This window comes from Eschrichtius robustus, chromosome 7 (assembly GCF_028021215.1).
Source record: "Eschrichtius robustus isolate mEscRob2 chromosome 7, mEscRob2.pri, whole genome shotgun sequence".
NCBI classification, from domain to species: Eukaryota; Metazoa; Chordata; class Mammalia; order Artiodactyla; family Eschrichtiidae; genus Eschrichtius; species Eschrichtius robustus.
The window spans coordinates 96959142-96978675 of NC_090830.1; the positions used below are offsets into that span (position 1 = coordinate 96959142).

Sequence of the window (19534 nt, forward strand, 5' to 3'; positions counted from 1 at the left end):
AACAATTCTTTGACAAGAGTATAAGACTGAGATACTGTTGATACACTGATACACACGCACACTCACACACACATATATCTATATCAGAGTTATGGGATCCTTCTGACGTATTATTTATTATTAAAGGAATCAGATTGAATTAGAAAAGCACAATTTTAGTAAGTACTAAAATCGCAAAATATTAAATGCTCAACATGTTATTACGTTTGAGAGTCTTCACTCAAATTATATTTAAAAGTTCATCCCAATCTAACATCAAGTCAATTTGTTAACCTAACACAACTAGCTCCAAAATAAAGAAAAATGAAATAATTATCCATCTTAAAAATGTATTATAGGAGCTTATTACTGAGTTGAGATCACAAGCAAATGCCAAAACTCTTATATGCTTAACTTGGTCCTTTCTATCTTCTAGTCTAGTGTTTCTCAAAGTAAAACCTAAACTTTCTACATGAGAATCACCCAAGAGTTCTGTTAGAAATATAGACTTCTGAGAATTTCTGGAATTTGGAGGAATAGACTTGGAATCTGCCATCTAAGTGATACATTTCTATGATCCTTATATACTCTAAACTTTGAAAATCATTGTCACATTGCCTTATCATATAATAATTTAAAAAAACAACTATATTTTCTTACTAAATTTTGCTCTTTTTTTCCTCCTTAGGTAGAGCTTTAGAAATAGCATTACAGCAGGGCATTTGCTTTGAGTTGATCTAATCCAATATTCTTTTTGCTAGAGGAAAAATAAACAGCACCCTAAACATTTATCCACATTTTGTTTCTAATTTTTCTCATGATTATTATTCTGTTTTTTCAAGACGGAATGGATACTTTATAAATACTTGTTTCATTAATAAATTAGTTAATTTTAACACAAAGGCTTTTCATATGCAGTAATTTATAAACAACATTGATCATAAAGTAGATATTCTCCTTAAGTTTCTTGGAACATAAGTGTTTATGAAACTCCTAGCAAAATGAAAATCTCAGATATCTATAAAAGATGGACTTAGCTGATAAGAATTAGATTTCATTAAAAAATGTTCTTAAGAACAATATAATAATCCTTAATTACTAACTACAATGCTTGTAATAATTCTACAAATATCCAATGAAAATTATCAACTAAAATAGGATCACAAACATCCATTACGTTACTTGGTTAGAAACATAAATGTAAGTATTTACACATCATAGACTGAGATCCTTGAGAAATCTGTGAGGGAAAGCAGAAAATACACAAATAACAAATGCTGTTTGGAAAAAATAATGTAACATAAGAGCAAAGATTTAATCCTAAATTGGATGACAAAGAAGATTTTACCAAATAAGATTTGCAGGATTTATAATCCAGAGAAATGGGGGATAGAATGTTTAGGCAGGAGAAAATTAAAAGCAAATGTCACCTGCAAAGAGTCATGGCATAAATGGAAAAGAGAGGGGACTACATGATGAGGACACATAGGCCGGAGATAATCATGTATCAAAGTGCTTTCAGCTGCAAATAATAGAAAACCGAATTTAAAGTGACTTTGCCAACAAAGTCATGTATTATCTCTTGTAACAGGTTGTTCAGAGAAGGGGAGGTATCAGGATTTGTTAAGCAACTCAGAGATATCACAGAGCCAGCTTCTTTCCATTTTCTGCTCTTCCATTTTCAGCATTTTGTTTACTTCTAGATTAACTGTTTCAATAGTTCCAAAATGGCTGCTGACGGTTCCAGGTTTTACATCCTTATAGAAGCATCTGTAAGCAGAAAAGGGAACACTTTTTTTCTTGTCTCTCTCTCTCTCTTTACAATTAAGAAAAATTCTTCAGATTATTTAGAATTAGATCTCACGTACATTTCCAAAACAATCACTGGTAAGGAGTGTGGATTTTCAGTTGTAGGATTAGATTTGTCAAAACTCACCCCACTTAGGGGCATAGCCTCCCCTAAAGCACAAAGCCACCAATTATCTGAACTCATTTGGAGTTCTGACTCCAAGGATGAGGTGGCGTTTTGGTAAGGAACCCACCATATATTTCATAAATATGCTAGAATTGATATATGTCTCTACAGTTATTGAGTCTTTGAAAGTTTAACAACCCTATTACAACACACTGAGTTGTGTTTTACAGTGTATATGGCAATTATTAACTAAAGTATTCCCCATAACTAACTTAGATGTTTAGATTAAACAATTTTTACTCTCCCTGGCATAGTTTAGAGTCCCACAGTGTTTAAATAGGCAAAAATTTAGGGAAAATGTCAAACGCCTGTTTTTAATTGTAAGTATCTTTGGTACATTTTCTATATTTATGTTTTAAAATGTTACTTTTTAAATGACTGAATCCAAGAAAGACCTGCAAAGCCAATTGCATGAACACAGAATAAATCATTAAAAAATATCTATCAATTGTATACTCTGTGTGTGTGTACAAGAAAGAGAGGGGGTCACGGAAGGAGGGAGAAAAAGATGGAGAGGGAGAGATCACAACTCTAGATGTTGAAGGTTAATTTGCCCACATTCCCCCAAATGAACTTGAGATAGAAGATTTGAGTCAGCTGTTCTCTCATTAACTCTGTTTCTAAGTAACTCCCCTTGTGTCAGCTGAGTGTATAAACACAGACACACACAGACAGGCATGCACACACTCTTTCTTCCTTCCCTTCCCCTCTTCTTCTGCTTTCCTCCTCCTGCTTTGCCTCTCCCCCAGCTCCTCCTCCTTTTTCTGAAGTATGAATCTAAGTATTTCATCTGCTGCCCACAGTCACATGCACACGTACCACTACACAAAACAATCAACCAAAAAAGTTCCAATATTAAAAGTAAAACTGATTTGTTGTCATAATTTAAAGACTATTTTATCAGTCTTCAAAATGGCACTAAAACACAAAAGTGATGTAAGGTCTTTTTAAGGCTGAGAGACAGATCTTATAAATTATATTCCCTTGAGGAATGACTATACTGTCTTACAGTGAGGGCTGCTCATGCCAAAGCAGTATTGCTGGAAGGCACTTTGGAAGTTGCCCTTATAACCTGCATGTTGCCAAGAAGAAACTCAACCCCTGTCAGGATAGGAGACTTAACTAATGAACAGCAGTTTTGAGGCTTGGAAAAACAAACAAAACAAAACAAACAAACAAACAAAAAACAACCTACAGCACATTCTTTTTCACAAAAACACAAAGTTTCAAGTTAATAGTTATATTTAATACAGCACTTGAAAATACTGAGAATACAGAATGGGCACCAATGTCAAAAAGGGATATTATATAGAAATCACAGATTGCAATCTTTGAACTCTTTGGTGATTAAAAAAAAATTGTGAAAAGATAATATGGTAATAGGAAAGATTTTTCAGATATCTGGGCTTAGAAGTATCCCAGGGCTGTTGATGGGTAACCCTAATAATATATGAAAAACTTACAAGAAGTAAGTTTCTTGGTTATCATTATCAAAAATGAGACCTATTGATCAGAATGATAAGTTTTGGAAATAAGAATATTAAATCTGAAGCTTACACTCACATCCTGTTTTCAGATGATGAACATGTTGTCTATAACTTTCAAGGGGACTAAACTGAAATATAAGATTGTCTAATTCATCTTATGTTCAGATGATCTCAAATGTGTATCTTTACCTATTTGCAGACATCCAATGACACCTTTGAAATTCCCCTTATGTTGACCGGAAATGTAGTGTTAAGGAAGAGGCTCAACTACGAAGACAAGACTCGCTACTTTGTCATCATCCAAGCTAATGTGAGTGTTTAATTTCTCTTACTTTCCTCTTCGTCTGAATTTATGAAGTACAGAACTTGCCCAGAATGTATGTGTTCACTGTAATTTGCAGCCTCAACAGGGTAGCCCTGCGCTCAGTGTAATTTGTATATTATAGTCTTCTGAATAGGAAATGGGATGGAATGGGGTAGGAAGATTATTCCCACTCACTGTATTCTTCACTCTTTGAATCACTCATACACTTCAATAATTTGTTTTTAGCTCATACTGAAGTATTTCTCAAAGCATGATCCACCGAATGACTGCAGCAGAATCACCTTGGGAGTGTATAAAAAATGCAGATTCCTGGACACAACCTCAGACCCTCTGAATAAAAATTTCAGAAGGTAGAAGTGGAATACCTGCATTTTTTATTAGCTCCCCAGGGGACTTCAAAGTACACTAAAGGGAAAGAACTGTTGAATCATTTATTGAATCATTTATCTTTTATTGAGTAGTTGCTCACTACATATAAGCTACTATGATCATAACCCACATATATGGGCAGCAGTAACAGAAAACCTGAAAAACAATTGCTTGTATAACATTATTATTATTTTTGTCATTATCATTATTATTTTAATAAAATTCTTAGATTTATGTGGTTCAAGAGTTGATTTGACAGTTCAAGTATATCACCAAAGACTCAGGTTCCTTCTGTCCTTAAAATCCGTCCTTCCCTGAAATTTGGTTGTTTTTCCAATGCCTTATCTCCCATTTGCAGTTGTGATGCTTATGGCTCTGGTGCTAGTGAATACCAGCACCATAAGCATCACGACTGCAATTCAAGTCTGAGTATAAGGGTGGTAAAACTAAGACTTCTTATGTTCATTGATTCTGTCTGCTTTTATCTGAGAGGAAGCTCTTTCCCACCCAGCTTCCCCACACAGAACAGGAATATGAGTCAGCATAGCAGACAGTAAAGTTAAGGAAGTCTGTAGGTGGTAAAGGGGAATGAGACAGTCATCTCTGGATGACAAGCAAGTATGGTTCGTCTCCTGGGGCTGGGCATATTGAAATAAAAATAATAATTTGTTAGGAAGGAGGAGAATTGGGCTAGCATTTTAGTAAAAAAAAAATCTAACAGGACTGGTGACAGATAGCATCTAACATTGAAAAAAATCCCTATAATAAGTGGCAGGGCCATGTTCTGAAAAGGTAGTTAGACTCTGAAGCCAGCCTGTACCTTTAATAACCCCTAAGCATTGTAATCATATTTTTATAGCTGAACAGAAAGACAGGAGGGAGTGGCAAAAGGAAATATCCTCCATCAGCTGTTCTGAACAAGTTTATATGCAAGAAAGTATCGCTAAGTGGCCATGTTTTGTCTTTTTTTAGAGATATTTCAACAGAAAGGGCACGCATTTTTACATATATAGTATATGTGTGTGGGTAGATATAGATAGAAATCTAGTTTTTTGAAGACAGATTTCTAGACTTTCATTCAAAATACTTGTTTTGTTTTGTTTCTTTTTTTCCAATTCAATGTGGGTTGTCTTTGGGCTCAGTAGCAGAGACTAGAGTAGAAACTGTGGATGTAGGAAAAAGTAAAATCTCTTAAAGAGGGCCCCTCATAATTCCTCAAAAACACTGAACCCCTTTTTTTCCTATGTAAATGAAAATGTGGAGAAAAGGTACAATTTTCCTTTCTGACTCAGAATCTCTAATAAAATTTGCAGAAAAGTCAGATTGCTATGGAATGTATTTGAAAGCTAATTTTTATTGTGCTATTTAAAATGAGGGTTTTTTTTTAAAATAAATGTAAAATAAAATAAATCTTCTGACTTGCCATCTACTTTAAACTATTTATAAAGACATCTGGGACAATTAGAATCCAATTTGCTAGACTACTCATAACTGGGGAAAGACTGATAAGATTTTAGCATTTCAAGGATAAAATTATGAAATAACAGGATATACATGGATCCTCAAAAGGAAGGAATGGAATTGGTGAGAAATTGAATGAAGACTTGAATTTATCTGTAATAGTAATTTTTATATAAATGTAAATTATGCAATACAAAATGTGAATGCTAAGTATAGGAAGTTATAAGATTTTTAGTGTTTTTAAAAGTTTTCAGATTATATCCTTTTAAAAGTTATATAATATACCAAAATTAGGGTATATCACTATTTATTCAACTATACTTAAGGTTTTTTTGGTTTTTGGCACAGAACTGATAGCTAATCTCGTGATTCTCCTGAGAGGCAGGGAGTATAGTATAGTGGTAAAAGCATGAATTCTAGAACCACATTGCCCAAATTCAAATCCTAGTTCTGCCATTTCCTAGCATGTGACTTTTGGTATACTCTCTATGTCAGTTTTCTAAGTAGTAAAATGGGGATATTAATGAAATATACCACATAAGGTTCTTGTGAGGATTAGCAGGTTAGCAAACAAAAATGTGCTTAAACTAATGCTTGGAATATATTCTGATATCATTACAGTATTACATAAACCTCTTAAGTACCAGTACTTACTTGTTCATGAATAGATAATTAAAAGATAAAGTTACTATGAGAAAAATTGTATATATTCATGTATATATGTATATACATACATATATATACATATACTTTTCATCTTAGTAGGTAATGCCATATTATCTTCCAAATTGTTGCAGCACATCACATTCCCACAAGTTATAAAGAAAAATGCCTATTTCCTCTACATTTTAGATATATAACTCACTTAAGACCGTGGCTTTTTGGAGCTGAAAAGATGGCTCATGCTTGCTTTGAGGGCCAATTTTGGACATCTCTTTCCAACTCCAAGTACAGTGACCTCATTTGTGGCCATGGTGGGAGATATTTACAGTATGGAAAGTGACAAATGCTCCAAGTCATGTTCTTGGGGGTCCTGTGGTGTGGCCATGGCTGCAGCAGCTTGACACAGGATCTCAGTTCCCCAACCAGGAATTCAACCCTGGCTGCAGCACTGCCCTGGCTTTTGTCCCCTTTGGAAAGGAATTTCAGTAAAGAGACGGAAAATAGTGAAGCAGCTAAAGTGTTTATTAAGAGAGGAATATTGTGGATAGACACATGGGCAGGCTCAGTAAGAGTCACATCTTTGGGAAGTTTAAATCATTTATAAGGGGGCAGGCTTCCAGGTCATTGTTTTCCTCTGACCAGTCGTCTTGCTTTTACCCCTATCTGATTTGTCTCAGGGCCCTCCCCATGTGCCTTCGCCTGCTTTAGCGAAGATGGATTTCAGTGTGAGGGGCTCTGGGAAGTTAGCAAAACTTACTGTGGTCTGGCACCCCCTCTCCTGAGGAAACTTTCTGTGCAAGTGTAATTCGGGAGGTCTCCCTGACCCCTAGAATAAGGAATTTGTGACCTCCTTATCTTTTACCCCAGGAAGGCTTAGCCCCTCCCTCCCCTGCCATTACTGTTATCTTACAGTGTCCACAGGAGACAAAGTCCAGCTATTCATCCTGTTCCTGTTGTTATTTCTATCTCAAAGTATAAACAGGAGGCTAGTTGTAAATGTCTCGCCTGGAACCCATCTATCTCATGCCTCAGTCGGGACTTCTTGTCTCAGTTGGCTGTTAAACATTTACTGCCTCATATATATCAATATCTATACAATTTATATTCTTATATTTGTATAGAATAATGATACCCATATATTAAAATATCTTTAAATTATTTTATATTGTTCTTTGTAGTTATTATTATTTTATTGATGGTACGTAAACCAATGTACAATGTAAACTATGTCAATTAAAAACCTACTTATTATCTTCGAGTCATAAGAAGAGCTGAAATATGAGCAATCAATTTGGACTTTAAAGTAGATGGTTTCTAAGAAGCTAGAGGTCTGATGATAAATTACTGAACATTACTCAGATTTGGCCTGGCTTTGCTTAGAGTACAAAGATTTGATTGATTTGCAAAAGGAATCATTCAAATTTCATGTAGTTGTGAGCATGTTATGATTTTTTATCCATGTGAACATGTTATGATTCTTAAATAAATTGGAAGAGTTTTGGGTGACCCACATTAGAAAACTTGTCACTTATTTTCTTTAGAATTTTTGCAACAGTATTACCCACACCGTTTTTTAAAAAATATGAATAGCCAATGAGGCAATGAAATTCCAGAAAAAAGGAGAAAAAAATCTAGGAAAGGAAGTTCAGAGAAGTGCAAAAGTCAGGGGTTTCCTTTTGTTGAAACTTCTGATACATTCTGTCACCACAAACTCCAGTTTTGATGTTACCCTAAATCATAAAAAAATCAAACCCATCTCTATACATCGATACCTTCAAGCCAACTCTTTCTGTATCACGGTTATCCTGAGGGAAATCCGAAGGGCTCTTAACTACTCAAGAGCCCTTAAATAATTGTCAGAAAGAAAAGATTTACATTTCATTAAGACTCATAGCAAGAATACTTTTTGAATTATTCTATCAATTAGCAGTGCTATTCCATATTTTCACAAACATCAAAAATCTAGAGAAGGGACATAACTATCTTTCATAACAAGATACTGTATTTTAAAAATATATGATACTATATCTTTCTCAGCTCTCTCTTTTCTCTTAATGGACTCGAGTATGCAAAAAAAGTGTGTCAACTGTAGGAATGAAAAACTTTTTCCTTCTTCCCTTCCAGGTTCTGTTGACCTAAAATAAATAGACTGCCAGTTATTTCTCCAGCAAAAATGGGTTTATTTGGGATAAGAAGGGAATTGCAATTTGGGGTCTACAACCACGGTGAGCCATGTGCAAGTCCCTACAAAACAAGGGAAGGAGAGAGAGGGGGAGATAAGAAGTTGGGAGAGCTATAGTAAACAGATACCATGGCTTTTCGCTGAGCTGTTGTAAGGATGGAAGAGGAGGCATTCTTCCTGTTGAGCTATGCTGTCCTTGCAAGGTGTGAGAGCTCCCCCTTCTGGTCTCCTGACTCTATTTAACTGAAGTTTCTTGGATTTTTTACAGTTCTTTGGCTGGCCTAAAAATTAAATTAACATAACACAGATTAACAAGAGAAAAACAAATTTAATAATGTATGTGTAGGAGCTCCATAAAAAAATATGAGACTGAAAAAAGTGACCAAAGCAGGCTGTCTTTTTGACAAGGAAACTACAAATTTGTAAAGAATTTGCAAGGCAAAGAGGTTTGGGCTCAGGGTATCAAATTAGAAAGTACAGTGGTACTTTCACACAGCCTCTTGGCCCTAAGTTCCCTATTTCTGGTGATAATGATGCCCTCTATTCTCCTGGCACAGGGAGGGTTCTTTTCACATGGAAGATCTATGTCCTGCTTTCAGGGGGACAAAGGATGATCAAAATGTCCTCCTTGCACTGGCTGTTTCTTAAGAAACTTTAATGTAAAATACTCAATATGCCAATGTAGCATATTTTGGGGTGGTATATTCTGCTCTTCTTCAAAACATTGCAATTATATAGGTTTGGATATAAAAATTACTTTCTATACTTTCATATTTCAAACTATATAAACCACTTTTCAGAATAACCCCTATCCTGACCTTTCCTCGTATCTACCTTCTACTGATATGTGGAATAAGTGCTAATATTACAACCATTGTTTTTAGTTTTGCCAGTTTCTTGGGCATATTCTGGAGAGTAAGATTGAAATAGGAGGATAGTTGTTGATGGTTTAAGAACTATTTATAAAATTTTCAAGTAATGAAGATATTGCTTGAAAATTTTATAAGTAAGCAAAATGATACTATTCTGTTTACTAGTATGCATAAAAACTAAGGAAAATCAGTTAAACAAAAAAGACACTTTCAAGAAAAAAAAAAAAGAAAAGAAAAAAAAGAACACACTTCTAAAGTGATTTAGACCCAGGCAAACTTGTTGCTGTTATTTTCTTTTTTGAATAAAGAAATCTAACAGCATCAAGTTACTAGGGTAAGTTTTAAAATTTCAGTTTGTGATAGTCCATCTTTCATTGGTGAACAGAAGCAAGACAGATACCTCCAAGGTCTTAGGTAACTGAGTTAGAGTCAAAAGACTCAAGCCAACTCTAATTATGTTGCCTTTTTTTTTTTTTTTTCTTTCTCTACTGCAAATACCAGATAAGGTAATGAAAGAGTATTTAATATATGTATCTATGAGTGAGTCTGGTAGGTGCCTTTAGCCATTTTGTTAACTACAAACTACTTGAATACTAAGTATGTAAGTGTTAGAAGTCTCTTTATTCCAAGGCTCCTATGACATTGCCTCAAAAATAAATCTGAACATCAGCATTTTTGTCTCATACTCATTTTAAAACCAGGTTTCATATAATTTCACAGTATTTGTTAGAGTCCAGATTTTTCCTGGCTCCGCTCCACATAACCAATGTTTGACTTAATACAGTTCTAAATATAGAGCAGATACTGAATGAATTAAAAATTAGCATTTATCTCTAGTTTGATCAGAGAATAGTACGCAATTAAACTATTTTATAGCAAGAAAGCCTTTCTATTGAGATGAAGGAATTGAAGTCTTACTTATCATTTGATGGTTAGAGGTGTTTTATTTCTCTAACATTTTCATAGTTGAAATATTTGCAGTTTTATAAAAATGTGCTTTGTAAAAAGAGTGGATTATGACAATGAGTTAGTTGTCTCTGAGCTACTTATAAAACTAACTTTCTTTGAAATTCTACTAGGTACAGATCTCTTTTTCTGAAACAAATAAACAAAAAAAATAGTTCTTCCTTACAATATATTGATGAAATTTTCTACTTATTTATTAAATAATTAATTTTTAAAAATGCGTGTCTTTGATACATCAGATATCATGTTATAATATTGTATTGTGATGTTATGAGACCAGCTGATTGGAGGCTTTGAATAAAGATGCTAAGTATTCAGTGATTCAGTGACAAGGTCAATACCACTTCCTTATGAGGTGTTGAGAGAATGTTCCAGCTAGGTCAAATCTCACACTCTGATGAATATTCCTTGTGGCTCTTTTGAGTCTATGTTGTAGTTATCTCTATGCTTTTAAATTCCCGCATGTCAGTTTTTATACTGGATTATTCTTTGTATCACCTGCAATTACTTGCATAACTATACTCACAATGGGTATGGAAGCTAAATAAAGGTTTCATACAATTAAATGTTTAATGTTAGCAAATATATAAATGATATGTGAAATAATAATGCACATTGAGAAAATACAAATGAAACAGTCAAACTTGGTTAACTTTGAAAGAGATACATTCTTGCTTGCCAGTTACAATCACAGTTTCCTAAATTAATGATATCTTATTTTTAAATGTCTAAAATTTTAAAGTGTTACCTTATTTTTAAAATGATAGAAAAGAAATGAGGAAGGAAAATAGAAGAGGAGAAGGAAGGATTTGGGGGATTAGTTTTTAATATGTACTGGATTTTCACATAGCAATGAATGCAAATGTAAATTTAATGAAATCATATAAAATATTTATGTAAATAATTATGTTTTATTTATACCACTCCCAATTTAAAATGTTATTTCCTTTATTCAGAAGAGTTGTGAGCAGCAGCATTATACTAGAAAGAGCAAAATATTCCTTTCTTTTCGGTTTTTATTAATTGTCAGGGGCTTTGTTTTAGACAATATTTTAAGATCAAATTTGGTTCTCAACTGGAAAAAGAGCATCATGGATTAACAACACCTTCCAGAGGCTTGCAAGTTAGGAATGTGCATGAGGCCTATTTTCATATTTCATTATAACATGTTATATTTATTGGTGGCAAATTCTGGGGAATCTCCATGTACACATAAACCATGTTGGTAGTTTTTGTTACTATATCTCTGTCCTAGTAGTGAAGGGGAGCAGAATGTGTCACCCTACAATATGCCTCTTTAGCATGCTGACAAAAAAATTAATCAATTGATCTAAGAAAGTTATGGAAAATTTTATTTGAGCCAAACTGAGGATTATAACTCAGGAACAACCTCTCAGAGAGCTTGCAGAACTGTTCTGCCCATTAGAGGTCAAAGCACAGTCATGTAGGTTTTTGAGACAGAGGGCTGTACATTAAATGACATATTTTACACAGTTTACACAACCTAGATCTACAGGTACAAAGAGTAGTGGATCATGGGTCATCGTGACTCCTTACAAAATTACGAAGGAAGATTATCTCCTAAGGAGTTGTGACCACTGATGGGATTAGAAGGAATATTTTTTCCTAAGGAGGTCTGAATAATGCAGATGTGCAATACACGCTAAAGGGGAGGGAATTTTCTCATCTTGCCATAAATTATGAATTTTATTTCAGCAAGCATAAGAATTATTTTAGACTAAGTAATAAAAAACAAAAAACCAAACCAAACAAACAAACAAACAAAAAAACCCAGCAGACAGAAAAGAAGCTCTGAAAACCAGCAGAAGCATTTACATTTACAAGGGAAATCTCCAATTATAAGGGTGTCTTTCTGCCTGTACCAGGAAGACAAGGATGACTAAATCTCTAGAAACTCTTATCAATGGAGAAGGCTTAGATTTAAATCTGCATAACAAACACACCTTTTGTTTACTGTGACTGAAAATTTGGCCTTCCCCTCCCAACATCTTTTGTCTTTAGCTGAAGATGGTATTCAAGGTGGTGACTTGGGCCATTTTGGGGAGTTACTCAGTTTTCCTGGTTATCTCCCCTGTATACAGGAAGTATACATGTTATTAAACTGTTTGTTTTACCCCTGTTAATCTGTCTTTTACTACTGAGGGGTTTTATCTAAGAACCTAAAAGGGTAGAGGAAAATTATTTTTTCCCCTCCACAGTAGGTTATCTGATCTTTTTCTTTTTTTTTTTTTTTTTTTGTTTCCACTTAAAAATTCACATTTTATAGATCAACACTTTGTAAGCAATTTCTTTTCCCAGTATAAGACAAAAGCCTATATTGTGTATTTTGGTAAATATGCACCCTCTCTAACGCAATTGTATCCATTTTATGGAGTGGCAGCAATAACCCAAAGAAGCAGAGAATAGTGATAGATTTGTTGCTGACAAACTGAAAGACTTAGGATAGAAAACATTCTACTTTGTCTATTACAGTGACTTGGTTGTAACAAATGAGAGGTAAGGTTGAGTGACATGCAAGTATAGAAATACTGCTTCTGGGATATTACAAACTTTTTTGCCACATCTGTTAGGTAGGTAGTCAGACTTGAGTGGGTCCCATCCCATCCTGGATGGGGTCATCTTTCCCTCCCCATGTGGATGCTGGTAATCAGAGCATGCCCAGAGATCTTCCCTCTTCTAGTCAAGGACCACCACTAAGTTTCCAGCCATATCAGGACCAAGCAAGATAAACCTGCCAGCACAGGTTGGCACAGGTGCACCAAGACCTAAAAGGTGACTCAAGGTAATCCAGGGTTCACTGTGCCATATTTGTAATAAATTAGTATTGAGGTTTTTGCCTCCCCCCACCCCCGTGGGTTTTGCTTGGGTGCTTATGGGTAAGCACCTGCACACTAGGAGAAAAGTTATATAACTTAAAACTGTCAATCACCTTGTCAGTTAAATGATGCAGGACACAAGGAGGCACCACCACTCTAAAAATCCCAACCCTGCCCCATTGCGAGACTGCTTCTGGTTTCCAGACAGCCCACTCTCATCCTTTCTCGGGAGTGAACTTTCGCTCTGCTTAATAAAACTCTTGCTACTTAAAACTGCTCTATGCCTCTAGACTGAATTGTTTCTCTTGAGAAGGGCAAGAACTGAGGAAATCGCCATTCTGCCAGTGACACATCCAATATCACATAAAATGGTATTCATTCAATATTTTTCTTAAACTTTAGATTGATGCAGTCTTTTTAAAAAAGTACATCCTAAGCAATTGTAAGGGTGGGAAATTTTTCCCTTCTACCCTTCTAGATTCTTTGGCTGACCTAATAATCACATTGATATAAAACAGATTAACAGAAGAAACACAGACAAAAGTTTCATCACATATATACCTTCTGTATACATGGGAGAGACTCAGGAAAATAGGGTGACTCTCCTCCAAAATGGCAGAAGCCCTCACCTTAATTATCATCTTCAGCTAAACACAAAAGAAGATGTTGAGGGTAGAAGGTCAGTTATGGGAGGTTACCTGGAAGAGCTCCTTAAACAAGGGTAAAGTTGATATGCATATTTAAATTGTTGCCATCTGCATGATAAGTTTCTAGAGATAAGTTCATCTCCCTCTTCCTGGTACAGCCAGAGAGAAACCTTTACAAATGGAGATTTCCCTAGTACATGTAAATGACTCATACAAAAGGGTAGCTTTTACGCAGTTTTCAAAGCTTCTTCTGTGTCTGCAGTTTCTTAAAAATAATCAGCCTGAAATAATCCTATGCCAAAGAGACATATTTGGGGGTGGTAAATTCTGCTCCCCTACACAATCATAATCTTAAAATAGTAGGTTTGATGAACCAGTTGTGTTTTCTAAAAAATTTATGTTAAATTAAGAGTCTTCTATATATACTCAATTCATACATTTAAAGTATAATTTTAAAAATTTATTTGTGGACCACCAAAATTGTCTCATGTGTCGTTTGCTACTCCTACTATACTTTCAACTGTACTAGATATAATAAACAGACATGGAAAATTTAGAACAATTAAAGAAGGACTTTAAAAAAAAATCTTTATACCCCATAAATTTAACCAATCGGGAATTCCCTGGCAGTCCAGGGGTTAGGACTCTGTGCTCTCACTGCCCAGAGCCCGGGATCAATCCCTGGTCAGGGAACTAAGATCCCACAAGCTGTGTATTGAGGCCAAAAATAAATAAATAAATAATAAAGTAAAATAGAATAGAATAGAATAAAATAAAATAAAATTTAACCAGTCATAATTATCAATGTAATCTTGATTATGTTTATTCCCTTCTTGAGAAGGAAAAATGTTTTTCTCTGCCCTCTTAGATTTACTAATTGGCAACTTTCAAATTAAACTGACCAAAAACTAAACAAAACAAAACCAAACAAAACCCCCAAAAACAGTTTAACAGGAGAAAGAATAAAATATTTCATTAAGTATTTTAGAAAGAATAAAGTATATGCGTATGGGAGCAAACAAAAGAAGTTGCTCCCTGAGCAGCTAAAGATGAGGGTTTATATACCTCACTTCATGCGCGAGGAGGGAGAAATTCTTCTTTAGGAACAAGGAGCGGGTTTCTAGGGAGAGTAAACAGGAGACAAAGAAAGTTTGTGGTAATGTGTGTTTACGTAGATGCTAGTGTTTTTCTTCTTCTTCTTTTTTTTTCTCCTTTTCTCATGGCTATAAAACTCTCCCAGGGAAGAGATTCATGGCAGCTTCACTTGCGAAAGTTTCTGCTTTTAATAAGATAAGGGAAACTCTGAAAAGGCTTCTTTCTGTGTATGTTCAATCTCTAATGTCTTTAATTTAAAATAATTTGTATATGAACTCGGAGGGTCTAGTGAATCCCCACACTTTGGAAATTTAAACTTTTTTCCCATGTTTTGACCACAGTCTGTCTTATAATGGATCTAAACATCAAAGAATTCTAGAGTTGTTCCCAAACTCATGTTCTGCTGCTCGCCACTTGAAAGCTAATACTCAAGAGGCAATTGTTGGTTGAAAAGGAAAGGTTGCTTTATTCAGGAGGCTGGCAACCTGGAGAAGGTGGACTCGTGTCCAAGAACCAAATCTAAAGGTTCTGCTTGACCATGAAAGTTTTTAAAGGGGGAAAGGGGAAGTTAATCACATTAATCATTTGGGGAGGGGCGGTCAGAGTCTTTGTTATCTTCCACTGTGTGCAGACTTCCTTCTGATTGGTTGGTGGTGAGGTAACGGGGCAGTGTTTCAAGAATCTTATACTCACCCTGAAGTTACCATCCTCCACCTGGGTGGGGGCCTTAGTTCCTGCAGAAGAACTCAAAGATATGTTTACATATATTCCTTGAGGAGGAACCAGGGTCCTGCTTTATCACCACAGGATTGTTTCTTTTTTTCTATTTTTTAATTTATTCATCAAGCCAATTTTTACTGACTTATTTTTTCTTTTTTTAATTTTTGAATTTTATTTTATTTATTTTCTTATACAGGAGGTTCTTATTAGTCATCAGTTTTATACACATCAGAGTATACATGTCAGTCCCAATTGCCCAATTCATCACACCACCATCCCCACCCCCCTGTGGCTTTCCCCCTTTGGTGTCCATACGTTTGTTCTCTACATCTGTGTCTCAACTTCTGCCTAGAAAACTTCAACTTTTCTAGGTTCCACATACATGTGTTAATATACGATATTTGTTTTTCTCTTTCTGACTTACTGCACTCTGTATGACAGTCTCTAGATCTATCCACGTCTCAACAAATGACCCAATTTCATTCCTTTTTATGGCAGAGTAATATTCCATTGTATATATGTACCACATCTTCTTTATCCATTCGTCTGTCGATGGGCATTTAGGTTGCTTCCATGACCTGGCTATTGCAAATAGTGCTGCAATGAATGTTGGGGTGCATGTGTCCTTTTGAATTGTGGTTTTCTCTGTGTATACGCCCAGTAGCGGGATTGCTGGATCATATGGTAATTCTCTTTTTAGTTTTTTAAGGAACCTCCATACTGTTCTCCATAGTGGCTGTATCAGTTTACATTCCCACCAACAATGCAAGAGGGTTGCCTTTTCTCCACACCCTCACCAGCATTTGTTGTTTGTAGATTTTATGATGAAGCCAATTCTAACTGGTGTGAGGTGATACCTCATTGTAGTTTTGATTTGCATTTCTCTAATAATTAGTGATGTTGAGCAGCTTTTCATGTGATTCTTGACCACCTGTATGTCTTCTTTGGAGAAATGTCTATTTAGGTCTTTTGTCCATTTTTGGATTGGGTTGTTTGTTTTTTTCATATTGAGCTGCATGAGCTGTTTATATATTTTGGAGATTAATCCTTTGTCCATTGATTTGTTTGCAAATATTTTCTCCCATTCTGAGGGTTGTCTTTTCGTCTTGCTTATGGTTTCCTTTGCTGTGTGAGAACTTTTAAGTTTCATTAGGTCCCATTTGTGTATTTTTGTTTTTATTTCCATTACTCTAGGAAGTGAATCAAAAAAGATCTTACTGTGATTTACGTCAAAGAGTGTTCTTCCTATGTTTCCTCTATGAGTTTTATAGTGCCTGGCCTTACATGTAGGTCTCGAATCCATTTTGAGTTTATTTTTGTGTATGGTGTTAAGGAGTGTTCTAATTTCATTCTTTTACATGTAGCTGTCCAGTTTTCCCAGCACCACTTATTGAAGACACTGTCTATTCTCCATTTTATGTCCTTGCATCCTTTGTCATAGATTAGTTGACCATAGGTGCGTGGGTTTACCTCTGGGCTTTCTATCTTGTTCCATTGATCTATGTTTCTGTTTTTGTATCAGTACCATGTTGTCTTGATTACTATAGCTTTGTAGTATAGTCTGAAGTCAGGGAGTCTGATTCCTCCAGCTCCATTTTTTTCCCTCAAGACTGCTTTGGCTATTCGGGATTTTTTGTGTCTCCATACAAATTTTAAGATTTTTTGTTCTAGTTATGTAAAAAATGTCATTGGTAATTTGATAGGGATTGCATTGAATCTGTAGATTGCTTTGGGTAGTATAGTCATTTTCACAATATTGATTCTTCCAATCCAAGAACATGGTATATCTCTACATCTGTTGGTATCATCTTTAATTTCTTTCATCAGTGTCTTATAGTTCTCTGCATACAGGTCTTTTGTCTCCCTAGGTAGGTTTATTCCTAGGTATTTTATTCTTTGTGTTGCAATGGTAAATGGGAGTGTTTCCTAAATTTCTCTTTCAGATTTTTCATCATAATTGTATAGGAATGCAAGAGATTTCTGTGCATTAATTTTGTATCTTGCGACTTTACCAAATTCATTGATTAGCTCTACTAGTTTTCTGGTGGCACCTTTAGGATTCTGTATGTATAGTATCATGTCATCTGCAAACAGTGACAGTTTTACTTCTTCTTTTTCAATTTGTATTCCTTTTATTTCTTTTTCTTCTCTGATTGCCGAGGCTAGGGCTTCCAAACCTATGTTGAATAATAGTGGTGAGAGTGGACATCCTTGTCTTGTTCCTGATCTTAGAGGAAATGCTTTCAGTTTTTCACCATTGAGAATGATGTTTGCTGTGGGTTTGTCATATATGGCCTTTATTATATTGAGGTAGGTTCCCTCTGTGCCCACTTTCTGGAAAGTTTTTATCATAAATGGGTGTTGAATTTTGTCAAAAGCTTTTTCTGCATCTATTGAGATGATCATATGGTTTTTATTCTTCAATTTGTTAATATGGTGTATCACATTGATTGATTTGCGTATACTGAAGAATCCTTGCATCCCTGGGATAAATCCCACTTGATCAGGGTGTATGATCCTTTTAATATGTTGTTGGATTCTGTTTGCTAGTATTTTGTTGAGGATTTTTGCATCTATATTCATCAGTGATATTGGTCTGTAGTTTTCTTTTCTTGTAGTATCTTTGTGTGGGTTTGCTATCAGGGTGATGGTGGCCTCATAGAATGAGTTTGGGAGTGTTCCTTCCTCTGCAGTTTTTTGGGAGAGTTTGAGAAGGTTGGGTGTTAGCTCTTCTCTAAATGTTTGATAGAATTCACCTGTGAAGCCATCTGGTCCTGGACTTTTGTTTGTTGGAAGATTTTTAATCACAGTTTCAATTTCATTACTTGTGATTGGTCTGTTCATATTTCCTATTTCTTCCTGGTTCAGTCTTGGAAGGTTATACCTTTCTAAGAATTTGTCCATTTCTTCCAGGTTGTCCATTTTATTGGCATAGAGTTGCTTGTACTAGTCTCTTAGCATGGTTTGTATTTCTGCGGTGTCTGTTGTAACTTCTCCTTTTTCATTTCTAATTTTATTGATTTGAGTCCTCTCCCTCTTTTTCTTGATGAGTCTGGCTAATGGTTTATCAATTTTGTTTATCTTCTCAAAGAACCAGCTTTTAGTTTTATTGATCTTTGCTATTGGTTTCTTTGTTTCTATTTCATTTATTTCTCCTCTGATCTTTATGATTTCTTTCCTTCTGCTAACTTTGGGTTTTGTTTGTTCTTCTTTCTCTAGTTCCTTTAGGTGTAAGGTTAGATTGATTATTTGAGATTTTTCTTGTTTCTTGAGATAGGCTTGTATAGCTATACACTTCCCTCTTAGAACTGCTTTTGCTGCGTCCAATAGGTTTTGGATGATCGTGTTTTCATTGTCATTTTTCTCTAGGTTTTTTTTGATTTCCTCTTTGATTTCTTCAGTGATCTCTTGGTTATTTAGTAACGTATTGTTTAGCCTCCATGTGTTTGCGGCTTTTTTCGGTTTTTTCCCTGTAATTCATTTCTAATCTCATAGCATCGTGGTCAGAAAAGATGCTTGATATGATTTCAGTTTTCTTAAATTTACTGAGGCTTGATTTGTGACCCAAGATGTGATCTATCCTGGAGAATGTTCCATGCGCACTTGAGAAGAAAGTGTAATCTGCTGTTATTAGATGGAATGTCCTATAAATATCAATTAAATCTATCTGGTCTATTTTGTCATTTAAAGCTTCTGTTTCCTTATTTATTTTCATTTTGGATGATCTGTCCATTGGTATAAGTGAGGTGTTAAAGTCCCCCACTATTATTGTGTTACTGTCGATTTCCTCTTTTACAGCTGTTAGCAGTTACCTTATGTATTGAGGTGCTCCTTTGTTGGGTGCATATATATTTATAATTGTTCTATCTTCTTCTTGGATTGATCCCTTGATCATTACCTAGTATCCTTCCTTGTCTCTTGTAACATTCTTTATCTTAAAATCTCTTTTATCTGAT

At 35.1% G+C, this 19534-nt stretch overlaps 1 protein-coding gene across 1 annotated transcript in view; it reads left to right on the forward strand.

Moving 5' to 3' along the window:
* Positions 1 to 19534, forward strand: part of PCDH15 (protocadherin related 15) — a 1145650-nt gene that overhangs the window by 722459 nt on the left and 403657 nt on the right. The window contains exon 9 of the mRNA XM_068548948.1: positions 3641 to 3751. Coding sequence (XP_068405049.1) covers positions 3641 to 3751 — 111 coding nt within the window. The remainder of the gene's footprint in view (positions 1 to 3640; positions 3752 to 19534) is intronic.